The sequence below is a fragment of the Microcaecilia unicolor genome, chromosome 2 (assembly GCF_901765095.1).
Source record: "Microcaecilia unicolor chromosome 2, aMicUni1.1, whole genome shotgun sequence".
Taxonomy (NCBI): Eukaryota; Metazoa; Chordata; class Amphibia; order Gymnophiona; family Siphonopidae; genus Microcaecilia; species Microcaecilia unicolor.
In genome coordinates, this window is record NC_044032.1 from 425121348 (window position 1) to 425143601 (window position 22254).

Below are 22254 nucleotides of genomic sequence, written 5' to 3' on the forward strand. Positions count from 1 at the left end.
GTGTATTGTGCAAGGGGGTTGTTGCAACCTCTTGGCAGAGAAGGATAATCCAGGACAGCGAACACCTCGGCCCTGGGCTCATCCACAGCCTCCATCGGAAATGGAATGTCCCTAGACATTTCCCGCACAAAAGATGAAAAGGAGAGACACTCAGGTGAAGATTGTCTAACCTCAATACGTGGAGTGGGATCAGATGGAAGCCCCTGAGAATCTTTCTCTGAAAAATATCTGGGGTCTTGCTCCTCTCCCCATGAGTGCTCCTCTTCGGTATCAGACAATAGCTCACAAAGAGCAGCCCAAACCAGAGCCTGCCTCGACCTCTAGGATTGATGTCCTCGTGAAGGGCGTCGAAAAGTGGACCCTTGCCTGGACTCCGGGCGAAGCTTCCTCCACCGACGTCGAGGGAGAGTCAACCTGGGTGGCAACCGGCTCAGGCACTGCAAGCGGTACCGAGGGCGGAGACCTCCGCGCAGGAGATGGGCCAGATGCCGTCTCAGCAGTGGATACCCGAGGCGCAAGCACCTTCGGTACCGAGGCAGATGGACGCATCATTCCTTCCAGAAGGCCTGGAAGCATGGCCCGGAGACACTCGAGGGATGCCATCGGAACAAGCTGTGGGGCCAGTGCAGGAGTCGGTACCAGAGTCTGAAGAGGTTCGAGAGCCGGTACCTGGCTGCCAGACGACCAACAAATCGGCACTTCCTGAATGGAGGGTGAGCGGTCCTCCCGGCGCCGACACCTCTCGGGTGCCGCATCCCTCAGCTCCCCGGAGCTCTCGGTACCATGACAGAAAGGAGATCGATGGCGATGCTTCTTAGCCTTCGCTCGACGTCCGTCATCGACACTCCTCGGTACCGATGACGTGGAATCCTCACGCATCCTCAGGGCTGGGTCCGACTCAGGGCGGTCCCGGGGGCCTGCATAGCAGTAGGCCTCGTGATGGGTGGAGACCCACTCGACGCCTCGCTGCTCCCAGCTCGAATTGGTCTCTCGGCAGCCATTACCTGACCTATTGATGCCGCTTCCCTCAACGTCGATGTCGCAGACCTCGGTACCGATGTCAATGCCGACGTCGAAGGACCGGACCGATCTGAAAAGAGCTTCTCGCACTGAGCCTCTCAAGCCACCTGTGTCCTCTTTTTCATTAATTTACAGAGCTTACAGGAAGCTGGTAAATGGTCGGGCCCGAGGCACTTGAGACACCAAGCGTGAAGGTCGGTTGACCAGATGGCCCGGTTGCAGCGGGAACAGCGCTTAAAGCCGCTGGGAGTCCTCGATGACATCGGAGGAAAAATAGCGGTCAAAAAAATCAAATGACTCAATGGTGCCACTGAAAAAGGCACAACACAGGGAAAAAAAACTCTACTGAGCAGCCGCGACGGAAAAGAAAGGAAACTTAGAAAGAGGGGAAAAACCTAGGAAAGATTAAGGAACTTTTTTTTTTTTAAACAAAATGAAAAAAAGGCAAAAAGGTGAAAAACCAGAGCGCGTAAACGCGACAAAGTCTCATAGGACGAAAAACACGAGGAGCGCTTGAAAACAAACCCTCTCTCGTGAAGCGGAAAAGAAAGAACTGAGGGAAGCGCACGGGCGGGAAGTCACTCACGCATGCGCGGTATGTTGTCCCTGCTCCCGTCTCGTCGCTTCCAGAAGCTTTTAAAAGTTTTTCTTTTAAGTCCGGAGCTTCTGGGCCGTCGCGGAAGACGACCCATGCGTAATGAGGTCCAGCCTGCTTGTCCTCAGAGAAATTTAGTTTCCAGAATTTTAGGTATAATATGAATGAAAACAGATCTGTAGGAAAATGACATTTTCTGGATAAATATTTTGGTAGACAGGAACATATATACAGATGATGAGACAGGCACAGGGTTCCAAAACTCGTAAAGGAGTCAACTTTCAAAATCCAATAGTGCTAGATGAACACCTTTTTGCTTTTTCACTTGTACCAGGTGTTCTCTAAGGACAGAACACAATCTCACATATCTACCTTAACACTACTACTTAACATTTCTAAAGCGCTGCTAGGGTTACGCAGCGCTGTACAATTTAACATAAAAGGACAGGCCCTGCTCAAAGAGCTTACAATCTAAAGGACAAGTGAGTAGACGATACGATGGGGGCAGCCAATTTGGGGCAGTCCAGATATCCTGAAGGTAAGAGTTAGGTGCCGAAGGCAGCATTGAAGAGGTGGGTTTTAAGCAGAGACTTGAAGATGGGCAGGGAGGGGGCTTGACTTAGGGGCTCAGGAAGGTTGTTCCATGCATAGGGTGAGGCGAGGCAGAATGGGCGGAGCCTGGAGTTGGCAGTGGTGGAGAAGGGTACTGAGAGGAGGAATTTGTCCTGTGAACGGAGGTTTCGGGTGGGAACATAAGGGGAGATGAGGGTAGAGAGGTAGTGAGGGGCAGCAGATTGAGTACATTTGTAGGTAAGAAGGAGGAGCTTGAACTGAATGCGGCAACGGATTGGAAGCCAGTGAAGCGACCTGAGAAGAGGGGTGATATGAGTATATCGGTTCTGGCGGAATATAAGTCGTGCAGCAGAGTTCTGAACAGATTGAAGGGGGGATAGATGGCTAAGTGGGAGTCCAGTGAGCAGTAAGTTGCAGTAGTCAAGTCGGGAGGTAATGAGAGCGTGGACGAGAGTTCGGGTGGTATGTTCAGAGAGGAAAGGGCGAATTTTGCTGATGTTGAAAAGGAAGAAGCGACAGGTCTTGGCTATCTGCTGGATGTGTGCCGAGAAGGAGAGGGAGGAGTCGAAGATGACTCCGAGGTTGCGGGCAGATGAGACGGGGAGGATGAGGGTGTTATCCACTGAGATAGAAAGTGGAGGAAGAGGAGAAGTGGGTTTTGGTGGAAAGACGATGAGCTCAGTCTTGGACATGTTCAGTTTCAGATGGCGGTTGGGCATCCATGTAGCAATGTCGGTTAAGCAGGTCGATACCTTTGCCTGGGTCTCTGCGGTGATGTCTGGTGTGGAGAGATACAGCTGGGTGTCGTCTGCATAGAGATGATACTGGAAGCCATGAGATGAGATGAGGGAACCCAGGGAAGAGGTGTAGATTGAGAAGAGAAGGGGTCCAAGGACAGATCCCTGGGGAACACCAACAGATAGCAGGATGGGTGTGGAGGAGGATCCATGGGAGTGAACTCTGAAGGTGCGGTGGGAGAGATAGGAGGAGAACCAGGAGAGGACAGAGTCCTGGAACCCGAATGAGGACAGTGTGGCAAGGAGATGATCATGATTGACCGTGTCAAAAGCGGTGGATAGATCGAGGAGGATGAGGGTGGAGTAGTGGCCTCTGGATTTGGCAAGGAACAGGTCATTACAGACTTTAGAGAGTGCTGTTTCTGTCGAGTGTAGAGGGCGAAAACCGGATTGAAGTGGATCAAGGATGGCATGAGAGGAGAGAAAATCAAGACAGCGGCTGTGAACGGCACGCTCAAGTATTTTGGAGAGGAAGGGTAGGAGGGAAATGGGGCGGTAGTTGGAGGGACAGGTAGGGTCAAGTGATGGTTTTTTGAGGAGAGGTGTGACTACGGCGTGCTTGAAGGTGTCGGGGACAGTTGCAGTGGAGAGAGGTTGAGGATATGACAGATGGACGGGGTGACAGTATAAGAGATGGTGTTAAGTAAGTTGGTGGGGATGGGATCAGAGGAACAGGTGGTACTTTTCGAGCAGGAAAGAAGGCGAGCGGTTTCCTCCTCGGTGATGTCTGGAAAGGAGGAGAAAGAGGCCTGGCTTGGTTGGTTGAGGGTTAAAGGGTGAAAAGGAGGAGATGGTTTGGTAGTGAACTCAAGGTTATGTTGTTCTATCAGCTGTTATTAGACCGCCTTTACCCTGAACGTTTTCCTGCATTCCTATTGTAAAAGCTTTTGGTAGCCATCTACCATGCATGCACATGCCTTTTCGATCACCATACATTTTGCCCTGCAGTCCTTAACACCTGCTTCAGGGAAGTTTAAAAAAAAAATAAATAAAAAGAAAGTGGGGGAACAAGGCCTGCTACAGAGAAGGCAAAGATTTTTTTTATTTTGGGAACCAGCCTGGAACAAAATGGGCTGGAGAGTAGGTGAAGCAGGATTCTAAACCTCAAATGTTGAAGGACCATCTGACCAAAATGGCTGTCATGTTGGGACACTTCCTCTAGGCAGCAGTGAGATTGAACATGTGGACGGATGACCATGTTGCAGCTTTGCAAATGTCTGAGGTTGAAAGGTGGGTAACCGCAGCCATACTGACATGAGCTATGACATGATCCTCCAAAATCAGCACAGCTTGGGCATAAATGAAGGAAATACAAGTCTACTAGCCAGCTAAAGAGAGTGCATTTATTCATCATGAACCCCATCCTATTGGAATCAAAAAACAAAAAAGCTGAGTTGTCTATGGGCTTTTGTCCACCCCAGATAAAACACTAAGCCCCTTGCAGTGCACTTTTACATGGATGAGCATATTGTATAGGGAAACATGTTAACAGAACTGACTGGTTAAGATGTAATGCTGACACCAACTTAGGAACTGATGAAATTTTGGGTAAGGTGGATCAACTACTAGAGACTGGAGTTCACTAAGCCTGTGTGCTATGACTGCCTCAAAAACAGAAAACCTTCCAGTCAGGTACTTCAGAAAACAGGTGTCAAGTGACAAACAGCTTTTGCCACAGGGTGAGAATGACATTGAGATCCCATGACACTATAGGAAGCTTGATGGGGTTTCAGTAACACGAAGCCCCTCAAGAAGAAAACTGAAGGCTGAGCAAAGACTTTCCCTTTACATGCTAATCTCCAACTGTACTAAGAAAGCCCCTACAGAGTTGACCTTTAGACTAGTTTCGATATTCAAAATAGTGTGTGTAGGTCATGAAAAGGACCTATGGCCTTGCCCTCAGAAAATCCTGGGAGATGACCTGGAAGTCGCAAAAAAAAAAAAAATCACTCTCTAGCCTCTCAAAATACAAGCTGGGAAGCAAGAGGGACCCCTTGTTTTGTGTGATTAAGGTGAGAAAGCGTTTTAGTCTCCATGGATCCTGGCAAGCTAGTTCCAAGAGCAGAGGAAACCATATCTGCCTTGGCCAAAAAGGGGCAATGAGGATTTGTTTTGCTTGAGTTTAACCAGCAATATTGGAAGGACATACACATACTAAATGGGCCATTCCCTCAAATCAAGGAGAAAATGCCTACTACCATACTGACCACTTCCTGAAATAGGAAAAACGAGCCCATGCCTCCCTGCTTGCCGACAATGCACTGTATTGTTTGGATGAGAAGTTGATGTTGATATAGAAGTTGAGCACTTGAACTTAGAGCACTCCATATGACCCTTAATTCCAGGAGGTTGATCTGGTGTTCTCCTGAGCAGACCACTGACTCTGGGTGTGGAGACCATCTACATGAGCTCCCTAGCCTAAGTTGGAGGCATTCGTCGTCTTCGTCTCATGAGACAGAGAATTTGGAATGGCAGTCCCTCAGTCAAATTGCTGAGAATGAGCCACCAAGAGACTTCTTGACGAAGGAGCAACAATTACAACTGCTAGGTTCACTGTGGCTTGAGACCATTGGGAAGGTAGAGTCCACTAGGCCATCCTCAAATGGAGGCATGCCGTGCTTTTGATGTGGACCGTTGAGGCTATATGGCCTAGCAATCTCATCATCTACCAAGCTGATACCTGCTGGCCCTGCTAAACATGTAGCCCCATGGAAATCAAGGTTTGCTCTCTCCTCCTTCCCCCACCTACTTTCGGAATGGCATTAGTGTTGTGCCTCGACTATGTTCCTTTCCCACTGGGTGGACAACCAGTCTTTAGTGCTGGTGTATGCTCTCGGTATAATTTTAAAAAGGTTTGCCTTTGGAATTTTCCCTATGAAGCAGGGCTGCTTTTGGCTAGCTGTTTGTGCTGTCTTCCCCTCAAAGCTTGCGTTTTTTTCTTGCACCAGAGTGAGGGCTGCTGTTCTTGGCGGTCCGGGTGCTTTTGGGAGAAGCACAGGCTGTGAGAACTTCCTCTCCCCTAATGCTAAGTGGCTGCCAAGACAAACGCTTCTTTAAAAAAATAAAAAGTGTATCACAGCTCACTTGGGGCACATGTATTGGACATGTGCGCCGGTTAAAGCCTTTTGGACTGAACTGAGCAAACACGTCTCCCAAATTTGGAACCATACATGGAGACCAACTCCTAAACAACTGTTTGATCTTTTTGAAGTGCAGCGGCCTGCGCCGGCAGGATTCACAGCATTCTTGAAAAGGGCAGTATTAATGGCAAAACGTGTCATATTGCAACTGTGGTTGGTAACAGATCATCCGAGTATAGCACATTGGAGGTCCACAATGATTCAAGCTTGTGCCATAGAAAAGAAAGGTATAAGAGACTTAGCCTCCAAGAGAGGTGATCAGTTTTGTCACACTTGGTCTCCATTTTGGGACACTCTCACTCCAGTGGCAAGAAGCAAAATCGAACTCGAAGTGATTTGGGGAGGGGGGGGGGTAGGGTTAGAGGGTAGGAGGGGGGGGAAGGGCTGAGTTCAAAAATGTTAAAAAGTTCAGGCAGACCAAATATTATGTTGTATTGTCTTTTGCATTGTGTGAATATGTTGAATTGCCTGAATAAAAATGATGATTTAAAAAAAATAAAAATAAAAAAATAAAAAGTGTTTAGCTTGTTCCCACCAGGGCAGGGACATGTAAGTTTTTTGTAGCCTGTGCATAGGATTCTTGCAGTAAAACAGTTTGTCACTAAGTAGGGAGAATGTGCTGCCAGGAGTTCCCATGCTAGACGTTTTTCTCAGCTCTTTCTGTTGCTGGTCTTATTCCCACAGCTTCTCATTACGGGGCTCTGTGCATTGGATTGGGGGTCTGTTCTGTCTGCTGCTCCATTTTTGGCATTAAAGGAGAGCCCGGAAAGCCCTAGTGAAGGCACTTCTGTTTTCAAAAGCATTTGCTCCAAACCACTGAGCCCTCAATCTAAATAAGGGATTCTCAACCCAGTCCTCAGACTACACAACCACAATGAATATGCATGAGATAGATTGGCATGCCCTACCTACATGGTATGCATATTCACTGTGGGTATACTGAAAACCTGACTGACTAGATCTTGTGGACTGAGTTGAGAACCCCTGATCTAAAGGGCGTGTCACCTACATGGCTGAAAGCTTAACAGTGGTGGCCATTGTGAAACCATGTTCTCCTCTGCAGCCTCAGAGCCTCTAACGGACAGTGCACATGGGGACCTTAAGTCATCTTTAGCCATTTTTGGGTGATCCACTTCACAGGAGTCAACTTCTGTTTTTCCCCAACTTTTACTTTGCTTCTGCATCAAGCTTATTTGCTTACGTGTGGGCAGACTTCCAGGATTCACCATCTTTTCTTTTCCTCTGCTCCCAAGAATGCTCATGTGGAGAACACATTCTACCTGCCATGGCCTTAGAGCAGTGGTTCCCAAACCTATTCTGGTCCCAAGGGTCAGAGCTGGTCCTTGCAGCTCAGATACCAGATTTCTGCACACTTTTTATTTGGCAGATTCTGGTGTATGCATCATGCTCCTGATCTGTCAGTCTCATCTTCAAAAGGATATTCTTCCATCCTGCTAGACCAGAGACTCTCAACCCAGTCCGGGCTTCAGGGTACCCACAACAAATATGCATTAGATTTGCATACAGTGGAGGCAATGCATACAAACTTCTCATGCATATTCATTGTGGGTATTTTAAAACCCAGACTGGCTTGGTATGTTCCGAGGACTGGGTTGAGAACCCCCTGTGCTAGACCAGGTTTTACCAGTAGGTTGTCTTTAAAGGACAAGCAGGATACTATGTTCACACTGGGTGTCACCGATGGAGCCCTGTTATGAAGATGCACCCCAGTGGTGTTCAGAATCCTTTGGAAATGTACATCTTCCTATCCACTGTCATTGTGCAGGACCAAAGCTAGTCTTTCTGTGGAGCAGAGGGATCATACCTTCACAATCTCCCCTCAGCTTGCACTGATTCCTCTTCACTCATGATTTTTGCAACCATCATTATTTGGTTCAGTCTTGCATGTGTTCATACAGGGCCAGTGCCTTTTCCCCTTAGTGACCTGGATAGTCTTTTCAGCTTTTTTACGCTTTTCTTTTGCTGTGGCACTCTAGGCCCCTTCTTAGGCCTTGAGCTTCCTTGACCTTTTTTTCTCCTGGTTCCCCCCACCCACCCACCAAGATGTCCCAAAGAATTACCAGTGGTTTTAAAAGTTCTCCAGGACCATGTCCATCATGGATATTCATAACTATGTCTGAGACCCAACCATAATCCTTGTTAACTGTCTGCAGATTGTCAAGGAGAATTAAGAGGTTGTGAGAAGAAGTTAAACTTATGGCACCAAGAAGACTGGTCCATCAACTTTGGCATCAGAAGCATAGCTCCTAAGGGCTCCAGAGCTGCATCCAGACACTGGGGATGCTTCGATATCAGAAGTCTCCACTTGTCTCGATACTGATAGCGGCTTCCAGGATCAAGCATTGTGTGATCCCACCCCAAGGACAAGGAAGACTGTCTTTGAGGCCAAGGGATCCTGACGTTGGGCAGAGGTGAAGAAACAACACCAGTCCTTGATACTGAAGAACCTGTGCCACAAGGACAACTCACCTTCCAAAGATTCAAAGTATGTCAGTTTCCATTAAGCTGGGACCAGGCTGTTGATTTGATCCCAATCCCTTTGAGGGATTGAGTGGTTAAGCCCCTACCCTTTACTGATGGCTCCCCTCATGGAGTGGATCTGAGCCGTTCTCCAGGAGGAGATTGGTGCCTTTTGGCTTGACAGTGTATATCAAGAGGACCCCCCCTCCCCAGCATGCTGTGACAAGGCCCATGCACAGAATCTTCTCGTGAACAGAGGGGGAAGGTTCCTACAGCTTTAATCTTTGTACAGCTTATACATAAGGGAAATTGTAGAGCTCAGAAGGCTCCCAGATTTAAGAAGCTCTCATTTGTTTCCATGGTGGTTGAATCTCAAACAGCCAAGAGTCCCAAGATTCATCCTAGGTTCCCCCTACCCCGAACCCTCCTAAATACAACTTGGGCAAGATCCTTTCTCCCAGACCAGTTCATGGAAACTCCCAGGGCAAAAAGACCCCTGCATGCCTCAACCCCTGTCTAGCACACACCAATTGAACAGCCCTAAGCAGGAATACCCACATGGCTTTTGATTTTTTAAAACACGACCTAACAGGCCTAACATCCAAGTACCTGACCAGGACTGCACAGGCTTGCACATCCACCACTGACTTGGAGACTGCATAGTGGGATTATAGCCAAACTCTGGAGTTAGTGGTTCTCAGTATCCTGCAGGTGGTCAGAGAACTTTACCTATCTGTGCCGGTCTAAAGGGATATTATGGAAATGCAGTTTAACAATCTGGCTAGCAGGAACAGATACAGATTAGTAAACCATATTTCCACTTGCCATTAAATCCAGCTTATTATGCACAAGATCAGGCCCCTACCACCTCATTCTGCTCTAAAGCTAACCACTGTTTTGTTAAGCAACAAGTTCAATGAAAAACTGCTTCATCCCTATGTAAGATCAGTGTTTTATATAAACCCAGAGGTAATGAAATACTTAACACATTATAGATCTTATATGGTTTAGACACTACATTTCTTTGAAGCTAGTGATCTAAAATGGATTCATCTACTTAAATACAACAGCTAACATTTGTCACTGTGATTTAGGTTTATACATACTTTTCTCTATCTGTTTTGTAGATCCGTGCAATCTCTGGCACTAGAGGGTCATCTGGATTTGGATCACATAACAGTGAACAAATGGAGAGGAGAACTACAAGAAAATAAGATCAGAATCAACCTTTTTAAATCTGAAGAAAAACTTTCTGAAGTGCTCCTAACGTAATGTGACTTCAGATAAGTTCCCAGTTTGTCAACTAAGTCATCACTACATAAAAACAGAACCTGACCTATTTCAACCTTAAATTTTCTAAGTCTAATCTAGCAGTGACTTATCTGTTTAAGTTAAAAATATCAAAATGTAACACAGGCAACATACATGAACTCCAAGAAGAACTGCCTCTGTATGGAAAAAAGTTAACATTTTTGTTATATTTGCTAAATCTTTGGGAAGAGTGAAAAAAGGCAGAAAGGATTAAAACTGACATAATTAGCACTTCTATAGTAAATATTAGAAAAGTATACCAATATAAAAATGAGAAATATTAATAAGGCAGTACCTTTGAAAGCAATCAAATCTCAGGTTTACTGACCTGAGAATAATTCTTGAAATCTAGTCATTTAGTCCAATAAAATATCACCTACAAATCGACAGTTTCGATTTAGTTAGCAGAAGCAAAAATGTAAGTCCCAACACAAGGCTAGGAAACAATTACTTTGTTGAAAAGTTAAAGGAGACACTGATTCAAACCTATCTGCCAGGTACGCAGTCAACTAACCTCAATACTATAGGCAATATCAATTCTAGAAGTAGAGAGCTGTGGTAGCCGTGTTAGTCCATTTTTAAAGGTAATCAACAGAAATAAAACATGGAAAAGAAAATAAGGTAATACATTATGTATTAAGTTATGTCCAATTCTAGAAGTGAAATTATAAACAGAAGCACACAAGGAACAATGAGCTGGCAAAATGAAAGTGTTTCCTTATTGGACTGTGGATGCTTTGGGTGGGGGATGATTTGGAACTTTCAATGTTTGTCTGCCAGCTCTCCAATACTTTGGATTACTAATGCTGTAGCCAAAAATCCCACACACAAAAGTTATTAGTTCTGAAACCTGTTTGTAAGACTGACATTATCTGCTTTTCAAATCTAGGGAGAAAGGAACTACGGGAGTAACGTAGAAGTTCATAGCTGAAATGAAAAATGATACACCTGCAAATACTAAATGCTTTTGTCAGAAAGAAAATGTAGCATAGTAATTAAACTCTGGAACTGGTTGCCAGAGAATGTGGTAAAAGCAGTTAGCTTAACAGGGTTTTAAAAAAGGTTTGGATAATTTCCTAAAAGTCCATGTCATTATTAGGATGGACTTGGGAAAATCCACTGCTTATTCCTAAGAAAAGCAACATAAAACATGGGATCTTGCCAGGTACTTGTGGCCTGGATTGGCCACTGTTGGAAAGATACTGGGTTTAATGGACCTTTGTCTATCCCAGTATGGCAACACTTACGCTCTTATGTTCTTACCTTTAGAAATAGTTAAAGCAGGGGACCACTGTGATCTTAGAATATCAAGACAAATGCTGCCGTTACTGTTAATATTTGGATGGTAAATTCTTGTTGTAAATGCAACCTGTGGTTAAAAGAGGAACATCACGCAGGATAAGAAAACAGTACTAAATTCCTTACATCTGTATATTCTGGAATAACTTTCAGAAACTAATGTTTACATCTACAGATCTTCAACCACCACCAAGAGATACTTTTACTAGGAATTTTTTTTTTTTAGATCCAGTTGACAAACTTGATAATTCAATGCTGCTGCTCAATATTTAGAAGATGAGATCTTTCACAGCTCACTCATTCTTTATGTTCAATTCAAAATGCTTTGTCACTTCTCTTGGGATCTGAGATACAAGGAAGTAGGAAACTTATTTATTGGGATTTAACCACCTTTATGAAAAGGCTTCCCTTCTCTAGAATTCTAAAGAGCAGTTGGGGATCACAAGCCTCATTATCTTCCAGAAAATATGCATAAAATCTAGTTAGCTGGAGGAGCTTTCAACAATATTCCAGATTAATTGCGAACCAGGTACAATTTTTTTTTTTTACTACTATTGCTGTTAAAACCTTTACACACAACTGGGTAACATTTTGTGTTTCCACAACTTCGAAAGGAGCCACAAGCCAAGCATTTCCACCATTTATGAAGATGCTTACTGGGTAGTTTCTATTCCTTAAGATTACTTGCCTATAATAATCATTCATTCCACCATGTGTCACATACAGCCTCATGTGTTCTAACAATGTAGATCACGTGACACATTTTTATTACTTGACTGCTTGAGATGACACCACTTTCTAGAAAAGTGAACGGTTTTGGATATCAAAGCAATGGGCTACATATTTTTTAAACTGGTCTTAAGATGAATAAATTCCAGAGTATGTTGAAATTTATTCATACCTGTTAGTTTCCTTCCTTGAGTCCTGCTAGACCAGTTCAGACCAATGGTTCTGTCCTCAACCAGATGATGGAGAAACTTTCATCATCTTCTAGTGATATCACTGGTGTAAGGACTACATTCTTCAGTATGCCAACACCCACAGCAGCAGAATTTGAAAACCAATCACACCATTTGAGAACCTTTAGGGAAATCGCTGCAGATTGTACCAACAAATCTCATATGTACACTAAGGCCCTAAGGAAAGCAGAACCTGGCAATAGTTTCCCCTCCACCCCCAAATGCCAAAGTCTTCCAGGATAGGCCCTGGACTGGTCTGGCAAGATTAAATGAAAGGGAAATTAGTAGGTATGAAAAATGTTACCTCTTTTCATCAATCCAAATCAAACCAGTGGGATATACAAAAGCAATACCTTACTGGGTAGAGAAATACAAGGACCCCTGAATCTGCAAAAGCAGCAGTACTAGCTAGATCAATCGTATAGTATTTAAAACACAACCACCAAGTCAGTGTTCTACAACTGTCTACAGAAAAAAATGCTATCACTGCCTGTGCTTAAGAGGAATCCACAGAGCCCCACTGGAATAACTTTCTAACAAAGGATGCACACTGCTTTGACAGCCAAAATGGCAAACTGAAGCAGCATCTTTATGCGGGCCCTGTAACAAAACAAAAAGCTCATCAGATTTCTGAAAGGCATTTGTAACATGCAGATACCATAGAAGCATCCTATGGAAAACGTTACAGAGCTTCTGTACAGAATCCAAGTCTCCTTCTTTCAGCAAGAATGAAAGGACCATAGACAGCTGCCTCAACAAAAAAAAAATACAGATCCCAACAAATGGCAGTCAGAAACACTGCCTTTGGGGTAAGTCCCATCAAAGGTTTAGAGGCTAAGCAAAAAAAAAAAACAGCAATTTGGCATCTCCACTGGAGTGTGAACATTTCACCTCATGCAAAAACACATCAGGAATGTGCTGCCACTGACACCCTGTGAACTATGCCTTAGATCAGGGAAGGGCTCCCACCTGAACTTTCAGGGAGTCTGGCACCAAGCCCTCCTGCAGAAGAGGCCAGAAATGTAGACAAATCCACTTGTCATGTGAAAAGATTGCATTCAACGCAGCACCTCAAAACTCCACCAGACCTGAACACACACCAAGGATCTGTAGACAGCCCTCAACAGCAGAGGTTGAGTAAGCCTGACTCCTCAGGTGATAACTTAAGATCCATGCTGTTAAGCCATGCAGGCCCTCCACGACAACTGGCCCCTGTTCCCTGCGCTTGAGATAATGGGCTGTCATAAGCAGACCAGATCTGCATACAAGGGCAACAGGACCATTATGGAGCAACAAGATCATGAGAAACAGATGCTTGGCTGCTCTGTGAGCAGACCAATGAAGAGGCCATGGTGGAAATAAGAGGCTCCTTTTAAAGCCAGGGCTGCACTAGAGTGTTGCCAGTCAGTGGTCATGGAAGACCTGGATAGTTTACAGCATTATCTTGGGAGACATTACCTGAGCAACAAAGGTTAGTTACAAAAATGTTTGGCTTCAATGGCAAGCAAAATGCCATCAGGTCGTAGCTTGGACAGCACAGGCACTGTACTAGGAGCTGAAAGGCCAAGGGACTCTTGCCAACCTGACCCCCACCCCCCTCCTTGTGCTCTATGAGATTCCTGTTGATAAAAGTTTGCATTATATTCTGTCCCTGTGATGTGAACTGCAGTTGTGTCCACTGGCACATCGAGCTGGCTTCCAGTGCCACTGCACTCCTGGTTTCCCCTTGTCTATTCATATAAGCCATCACCATCTGGACTACCTTCCCCTTAAGTATTTTTTATTGTATGATTAATTGGATTGTTGATTATGCTACTGTATTGTGACACCCTAGTAACAACTAGTTAAAACTGTAATCTGTTTTGGATTTGTAATAGTTGAAAGTAAGAATTTGAACTAGAAGGGAAGAAACTTCTGAAGAGCTAACCAAATGGCCCTTCAAATCTAGCTGGGTGATTTCAGATCAATGACCCTAAGCAAGCCAACTGAGAATGTGCCCCCATCCCTCCCCACACCCGAGGCTCACATCAGTGGTCATCATGACCCAGATGGGAGGATCCACAGAACATCCCTTCAGCAGATGCTTATCCCAGCAAGCCAGATGCCTCCAGAGGGCCCTTGAAGGGGGAGGGGAAAGAAAAGCATCAGAACTCCTGCAAGCTCGGGGCCCAACGAGACAGCAACATCCTCTAAATAGGACACATGTAGGCCCTCACCCATGGCACCACTTCCAGTGTTGCTGCTATGGAACCAAGAAGCGGGAGATTGTGCAGGAGGTCCCTCAGGCCTAGCACTTGAAGCTTGAGCATCTGCTGTTGGGGGGGGGGGGGGGGGGGGGGGGGGAAACCTGTCCCACTCCTGGTGTCAAACTTTCATATCGTTGAGAACCTTCTCAATCTTGGAGGCTCTCTATCCATCAACAGTTTGCAGCTGCTTAATAACAGTGTATAATTTGGTTCAGAGGCAGAGAAGTGTGTGTATTTTCTTTCCTAACTAGTATGTACGGAATAAATACAGACATAACCACATATATAAGGAGAAAAGGACCTCATATAGCTAAATGCATAGACAATCACCAGTTTATCATTAAGCTTGCTTTAGGCTCCTTTATAATCACAAGTCCTGAAAAACTCCTATAACATGCACTTCTGTTCCTAAATATGTTCTCTCACCAATCGATAAATTACATAAAGTGCATAAAAACATTTAAATCCTTTCACCTCATGCAATTAGGCAGTAGGTGATAGAATGTATATTTAGGAATAAATGTTCATATTTATTAGGATTTATTTGCCGCCTTTTTGAAGGAATTCACTGAAGATGGTTTACAATAAGAATAGATCAAGCATGAGCAATAGACAATTACAGCAGTAAAAATATTCAAAAATAATACAAAGTATGGCATGGTATACTATTACAATGTCGACACAACAGAACATTATAGGTGATAGCGAAAGGTAAAACAAAGACGTAACATATAGAAGGGTAAGAAAGTAGGAAGAGTTAGAAAGTAAGGTGATTGATTTAAAGAAAGTTGCACATGAGGTCAGAGAAATGGTTAAATGTTATCTTAGCTAGGATAGGAGTGGGTAACCATGTCCTACTGCAGTATATGCAGCTGGAGTACTCCCTGTGTAAGTGAGACTAACAAGTTAGTTACTTCTTCCAGTAAAGGCCTAGTTGAAGAGCCAAGCTTTCATCTGCTTCCTGAAGTAGAGATAGTCTTGTGTTAAGTGCAGCCTTTCAGGCAGTGCATTCCAGAGTGTGGGGGCTACTCCAGAGAAGGCTCACTTGCGGGTATCACATCGTGAAATGTCTTTTGGAGAGGGTGTGGTTAGTGAAAGTCCTTGGGAGGACCTCAGGTGTCCTTGGCGGTGTGTGGAGGATCATCCTATTTTTCAGGTACTCAGGGCCATTTCCTTTCAGGGCCTTGAAGTACAGGTTTTAAATTTAGCCCTGTACTGTACTGGTAGCCAATGGCGTTTTTGCAAAAATGATGTGATATGGTCACATCACTTGCAACCTTCTATGAGTCTTGCTGCTGCATTCTGAATCAAATGGAGCAGGTGCAGGCCCTTTGTAGTCAGACCATTGTATAGAGAATTGCAGTAATCCAGTCTTGATGTTATTGTGGCATGTACAACTGGGATAAGATTTACCTTCTCGATGTAAGGAGAGAGGCAGCGTAGCTGTCACAAATAGTAGAAGCAGCTCTTGAAGGTTGCTTGGATTTGGGGAATCAGTGTAAGTGCTGAATCTAACTGTATTCCAAGGTTTCTGACTTGTGATTTGATGGGGGGAGGTCATACTTCCCAAAAGGGATTTTGATGTCAGGTATGTATCCACTTGTGTTAGGGACCCAGAGAAGCTCGGTTTTACTTGGGTTCAGGCAAAGTTTGTTGTGTATAACCCATTCTTGAATTGATGTGAGACAGGTAATCAATTTATTCAAGGCTGTAGGTAAGTCGGGTTCAATGGGTATGAGTAGCTGAACCTCATCCGCATTGATGTAGAACTGAGTGGACAATGGTCAATGGACAATCAGCTCAGCTAGTGGTTTGAGGTAGATATTGAACAGAATAGTGACAGTATTGATCTTGTGGTACCCTGCAGGTCAGTGTCCATGGTGGTGATGAGTTGCTGCGAAACATTATGGATTGTTGCCTGTCTGATAGGTAGGATCTGAACCAAGTACCATTCCATTGAGACCTGTTTCTGTCAGTCGTGCTAGCATGGTATCATGATCCACGATGTCAAAAGCTGCAGAGAAATCAAGCAATACTAACATCGAGGCAAATCCCTTGTCTCAGTTTCTGTGAAGATCATCTAGTAGGGATATAAGGACCATTTCTGTACCATAATCAGGTCTGAATTCAGATTGACATGGATCTAGCCAGCTTCTCTTTTCTAACTAGTCATTAAGTTGAACACAGACTGTTTGTGCTATGAGTTTCCCTAGAAACGGGATGTTGGGAAGAGCGGTGACATCACGCTGAGCAATGGCGGTGTGAGAGCACAGCTCCGCATGCCATTTCGGAAGATTCCTAATATATAACCACTATTGGCGGATGTGGCAATTGCAGCGCTAATATATAGAGTATTTACAAAGGGCAAAAATGTCTGGAAGAGACCCCGCAGGACCCAAATCATTGAAAGACTTTACCTTTGTACTGCACACAGCCGCGGACAAGATGGCGCCGGTGGAGGAGCGGGGAAAAAAGCCCAGCGCAGCGTACTGGCCCGACGGGTGAGAGTGTGGAGGAAGGCGAGCTGTTGGCCAAAGACTTCTGGGCTTTGCTGGAAGTGATCCGCTCCGACATAAAAGGAGTGCGAGAGGATTTCGCGACACTAACTGCAGAACTCCGCGGAGAGATGACTGAGCTGGGCCGACGGGTGGAGGATAGCGACGAACACGTGGAGGAACAACAGGAAGCACTGAGTACTGTGGAAAATGCACTGAAAGAACAACAGGCCCTGTGCAGATCTTTGGGAGATAAAATTGAAGATCTGGAAAATCGGGGCAGGCAATCAAACATCCATATTCGGGGTATACCAGAGCAGGCGGAATACCTGGACTGCGAGTGGGTCACCCAGCAAATTGCTAGCATGATACTGACTGAAGAAGGGCAAGAAGTGGCCCCTAATACAATTAAAGTTGATCGTGCCCACAGAGTGATGGCGCGGATGAGAGCCAATGCACCACGAGATATCATTGCCTGCTTATCAGAATATAAAGTGAAAGACGCTATACTCCGCAAGGCACGCAAAAGCGAGAGATTGCAATGGGACTCCTTTCCTATTTAACTGTATCAAGATCTGGCCCCAGCTACATTGAAAAGACGAGCGGAGCTGAGGAACTTCACCAGATATCTACGCGACAAAGGGATTGCATATAGGTGGCAGCACCCATTTGCTTTGGCATATAATCAAGAAGGAAAATGGAGTCGGATCGTGACTGTGGAGGAGGTACGTGTGACCTGGCCGGAGGTGGAGGTACCCACGGGAGGTTCAGAGATGCACAGTAGTAGGGCTCCCACCCGACTCGTCAGCGCTGGACCAGAGTGGTGAGAGGCAAGGGCTGTCTCACCAGACAACAATCTGATCAGAAGCTGGCACCCTCACAGAACAATGCGACCTGAACATGGGGATATGTGTTCTGGTATTAGAAAATTTTTGATATAGTTCATAAGAGGGTGGGTATGCATATGAAAGGTTATATATGTGCTCATGGAGAAGATGTCTGCATTTATAGCATGTGATTGGTTACCGTTCTCTACTTTCAGTGGTGGGATAAAGATGACCCATCGGTTTGCCGGGGGGGGGGGGGGGGGGGGGGGGGGGCAATCAGATGTATATACTGGAGGCACAGTAAGGTCCTCGGGAAAGATAACAGGTCTGAATATATAGAACCGCCATGATGCAATTGAGGTGTGTGTCACTGAATGCATGAGGTCTTAATTCCCCTATTAAATGCAATAGGCTGTTCATAGAAGCGCTGCGGCTGGAAGCGGACATATTGTTCATTCAGGAGACACCTGCTTCCCAGACATGAGTACCTGTTACGTCACTCTAAATACCCACATCAATACTTAGCATCTAATCGGCAACAGACAAAAACAGCGGGAGTGGGGATACTCTTTATGTTTAAACTGTTTTATTAACAATTCTCACAATACAAAGTAATGTAGAATATGCATATAACATTGTTTGATATACAAAACAGCATTTTTACAACATATTCAACTTCGCCAAACACTTTTCATCCCCATTTTTTCCCCCCCTTCCCCCTCCCCTCTTGACAATTCCTTGGCCCATGCTAACAATAGGTTTTGAGTGACTCTTGTTCCTAATATCATACTCTTGAATACTTCATTAGGTAAAATAGTGCTTATCACAAAATATCAGTAACTAAACATCAAAGCTCTAGATCACTGCCAAGCTTAGCCATTTACGTCTCACTCAACCCCTCCAACCCCCCACCCAATACCTCCCCCCCTTGCAAGCAGAATTCCACTTTAGATTAAATTAACTACTCCAGGCTATCCGTACTCTCTATTATTCTACTATTTATCAGGCATTAACAAGCAGACTACGTCCCCTTGGGCTAAGCATTTGCAGGTATGGTTCCCAAATCTGCAGAAATCGCACTCTACGTTTAGGCGATCGTTTTGAATCCCTAGCCTCCCAAGAGGCCAGGAGATGCACCTGATTGCGCCAATGCCAGTAAGCTGGCCCTTCCGATGAGACCCAGTATTGCATAATGCATTTTCGCGCTACCAAGCTCAGCTTTCTGCATAGCATTATAGCGGGGGCTCCTAATGGGGCAAACGCTCTTGGTTGATCCAACAGAAACTGCCGCTCCGTTCCTTGAACTCTGTTCCCCAATCGAATCAAAAACCCTCTTACCCTCTGCCAAAACATGCGCACCTTGGGGCATTGCCACAATGCATGATATAACGAGCTGGGACCCCCTCCGCATTTAGAGCATCCCGAGTTGTCCGGCCCCAACATATGAGCCAGTTGTGTTCTAGACATATACCCCCGTAAGACCACTCTATAACCACACTCCCTCAGCCTCTCATCTGTTACCAACGCCCGTATGCCCTTCAAGGTAGCTGACACATCCCATGTTGCCAGGGAGATCCCCATATCTTGTTCCCATTTTCGTTTAAGATCAACGTATTGCCTCTGAGGCCTACGCCTAGCCAGTGCCCCATACAGTGCTGATACAGACTGTTTCTCTATCCGCAACTCCTCAATGAAAACCCTTAGCAGCTCTCCCATCCGCCCTCTCAGGGATATTTGGCTCAGGGACTTCACATAGTGTCGGACCTGTGCATAGGCAAATCTATTACCCCAAGCTGATCCCACTTTATCTTGAAGAGCGTCAAATGTTATCATTTCCCCATTGTCCAACAATAGGTGTTCCAATCTTGTGATGCCCAGCCCTTGCCACCTGCCAAATGTCGGGTTATCTATCCCTGCCTCAAAAACAGGATTGCCTACGATTGGGATTTGATCTGTAACGTGTGGTTGGCCCCCCATTTGCCGCATCCACCACTGCCACGCCTCCCGAAGGGGTTGTAGTATGATACTTTTTTTAAGTTTAGAGGGGAGCTGACTTCGAGGTAAGTGGAGCAATGCTAATATATCATAGGGAGCAAAAAAAGCTTCCTCCAAGCCCATAGGTGTATAATACTGCGTGGCATTCACCACATCTACTAAGTGGCGCAGCAAACACGCCTGATTATATAGGAACACATCCGGGATACCCATTCCCCCCTGTCTCCAGCTCCCTATTAACTGATTTTGGCTAACTTTAGGCTTTTTGCCTGCCCAACAAAATCTACTGAAAAGGCGCATCATCCGCTTCAAATCAACTCGCAATAGACGTATGGGTAAAGTTTGAAGAACGTACAACCAGCGCGGAAACAACACCATTTGTACTACATGTATCCGTCCCATTAATGACAGTGGCAGACTCATCCAAGAGTCCAATTTAGTTTTTGTATATTCCAGTAAGATTTTAACATTCAACTGATATAAATCTAATGTATTCATTGTGAGTCGGATTCCTAAGTATTTAAAGGACTCTCTGGCCCATCTCAACGGAAATTCGGGAGTCCAGTCCCTCTGGTTCACCTCTGGCGAAGCCAGCGCTTCTGACTTGTCTAGATTAATACGGAAACCTGAGTAGTCGCCATATTCACGGAAGGTTTCCAATAACGTATCTAAGGATTCCCTTGGGTTTGTGAGATGTACCAAAATGTCATCCGCAAATGCTGCAATCTTAAACATGTGTGTCCCTAAGCCAACTCCCCGGATCAAAGGGTTTGCCATGATGTCTCTAATAAGGGGATCTAAAACCAAAACAAAGAAGAGGGGACAATGGGCACCCCTGCCTCGTGCCCCTCCTAATACAGAAACTTTCCGATTCTATCCCGTTTACTCTCAGAGTGGCACATGGGTTGGCATATAAAGCATGTATTGCCTCAACAAATCTCCCTGAAAATCCATATTGTTCCAACGTGTCAAAAAGAAACTTCCAGTGAACCTTATCAAAGGCCTTTTCCGCATCAAAGCTGATCAGCAATGATGCTACCTTCGCCTGCGAGCTGTGTTCTAGTGATGTCAATATTGCTCTCAAGTTCTTACTCACAGCTCTACCTCCCACAAATCCTACTTGACTTTCATGAATCAACCTTGGGAGCAGCCTCGCCAATCTATTAGCCAAGATTTTTGCCAATAACTTGGTATCATAATTTAACAGGGAGATAGGCCGGTACGATGTCGGCTCTAGAGGGTCCCTCCCCGGTTTCAACAAAACTATTATTTGAGCCCTATTCAAGTCTGAGGGTAACCTTTGTCTCTCTATCACTTGGTTCAAAAATCTAGTAATTGCAGGTATAACCCCTCCTTCCATTAATTTATAGAATTCTCCCCTTAACCCATCTGGTCCCGGGGCTTTTAGTCGTGGGCTGTGAGCAATAACCAAACTGACTTCATCTTCAGTAATTAATTGATTGAGACTATCCAGCTCTTGTATTGTAAGCTTTGGTAGAGCCAGATTTTCTAAATACATCTGGTTTAGCAGACCGTCTTCCTCTGGGGAAGCGTACAGCTCTTGATAAAAGGCCCGAAAAGTTTCACATATTGCTTTGTCTGATGTGTGGAGCCCTCCCCCCCTTTGTCTCAGTGCCAAAATATTCTTAGTCCCTCCCCGGGGGCTAATTATTTTTGACATCAACTTGCCTGTTTTATTACCATGTTTATAGAGCATATATCTATAGTATAACTGTGACTTGTGTGCCCTTTCTTGCAAAAGTACATTTAGGGCGGTCTGAAGTTCCAGCACTTGTTGTTTATCACCTATCGCGTGTGTCTCCCCATATCTCTTCCGTGTCTTACAAAGTTGGGTACTCAAACGCAAGATGTTTCTATCTCGTGTCTTCCTCACAAAGTGTGCATGACTTATCACTTCGCCTCTAAGAACCGCCTTAGCCGCTTCCCAAAACAAAACTGGGTCTTCTATGTGTTCTTGATTATGAGTACTATATTCCGCCCAGCAAGCTTGTAACCTGCCTTTAAGCATTGGATCTGAACTGAACTCCAGGGGAAATTGCCATTTGTATTCCTGTGGAGTTGTACCGCTTGGTATCCATTCTATCTTAACCCAGGCATGGTCCGACACCATGTACGGTCCTATCTCCGCTGTTGTCACTTCCCCAAACATCTGACGTGATGTCAGAATATAGTCAATTCTCGACTGAGTGGAGTGGGCCCGCGACAGGTGTGTATAGTCTTTTTCACCTGGGTGCAGCACCCGCCACACATCAACCAGGCCCAACATCTGGCTCAACTGTAAGAGGCCTCTATTATTATAACATGAAGAGGCCGTCTCCGGGGCTGATCTGTCCAGAGAGGGGTCCCAAGTTGCATTTAAATCACCCCCCAGCACTATAGCTGCGTGCGGTTGCCTAAGCAAAAAGTTTATCAAAGTTTGATAAAACTTCCGATCATATCTATTTGGAGCATAAACATTACAGATAAGCAGTTTCTGTCTCCCAACTACCACTTCC

General features: G+C 45.1%; 1 protein-coding gene across 1 annotated transcript in view; it reads right to left on the minus strand.

Moving 5' to 3' along the window:
* UBE2D3 (ubiquitin conjugating enzyme E2 D3) overlaps positions 1-22254 on the minus strand; it is a 129291-nt gene that overhangs the window by 35129 nt on the left and 71908 nt on the right. The window contains exons 5-6 of the mRNA XM_030190758.1: positions 11181-11286; positions 9713-9806 (exon numbers count right to left, since the gene is read on the minus strand). Coding sequence (XP_030046618.1) covers positions 9713-9806; positions 11181-11286 — 200 coding nt within the window. The remainder of the gene's footprint in view (positions 1-9712; positions 9807-11180; positions 11287-22254) is intronic.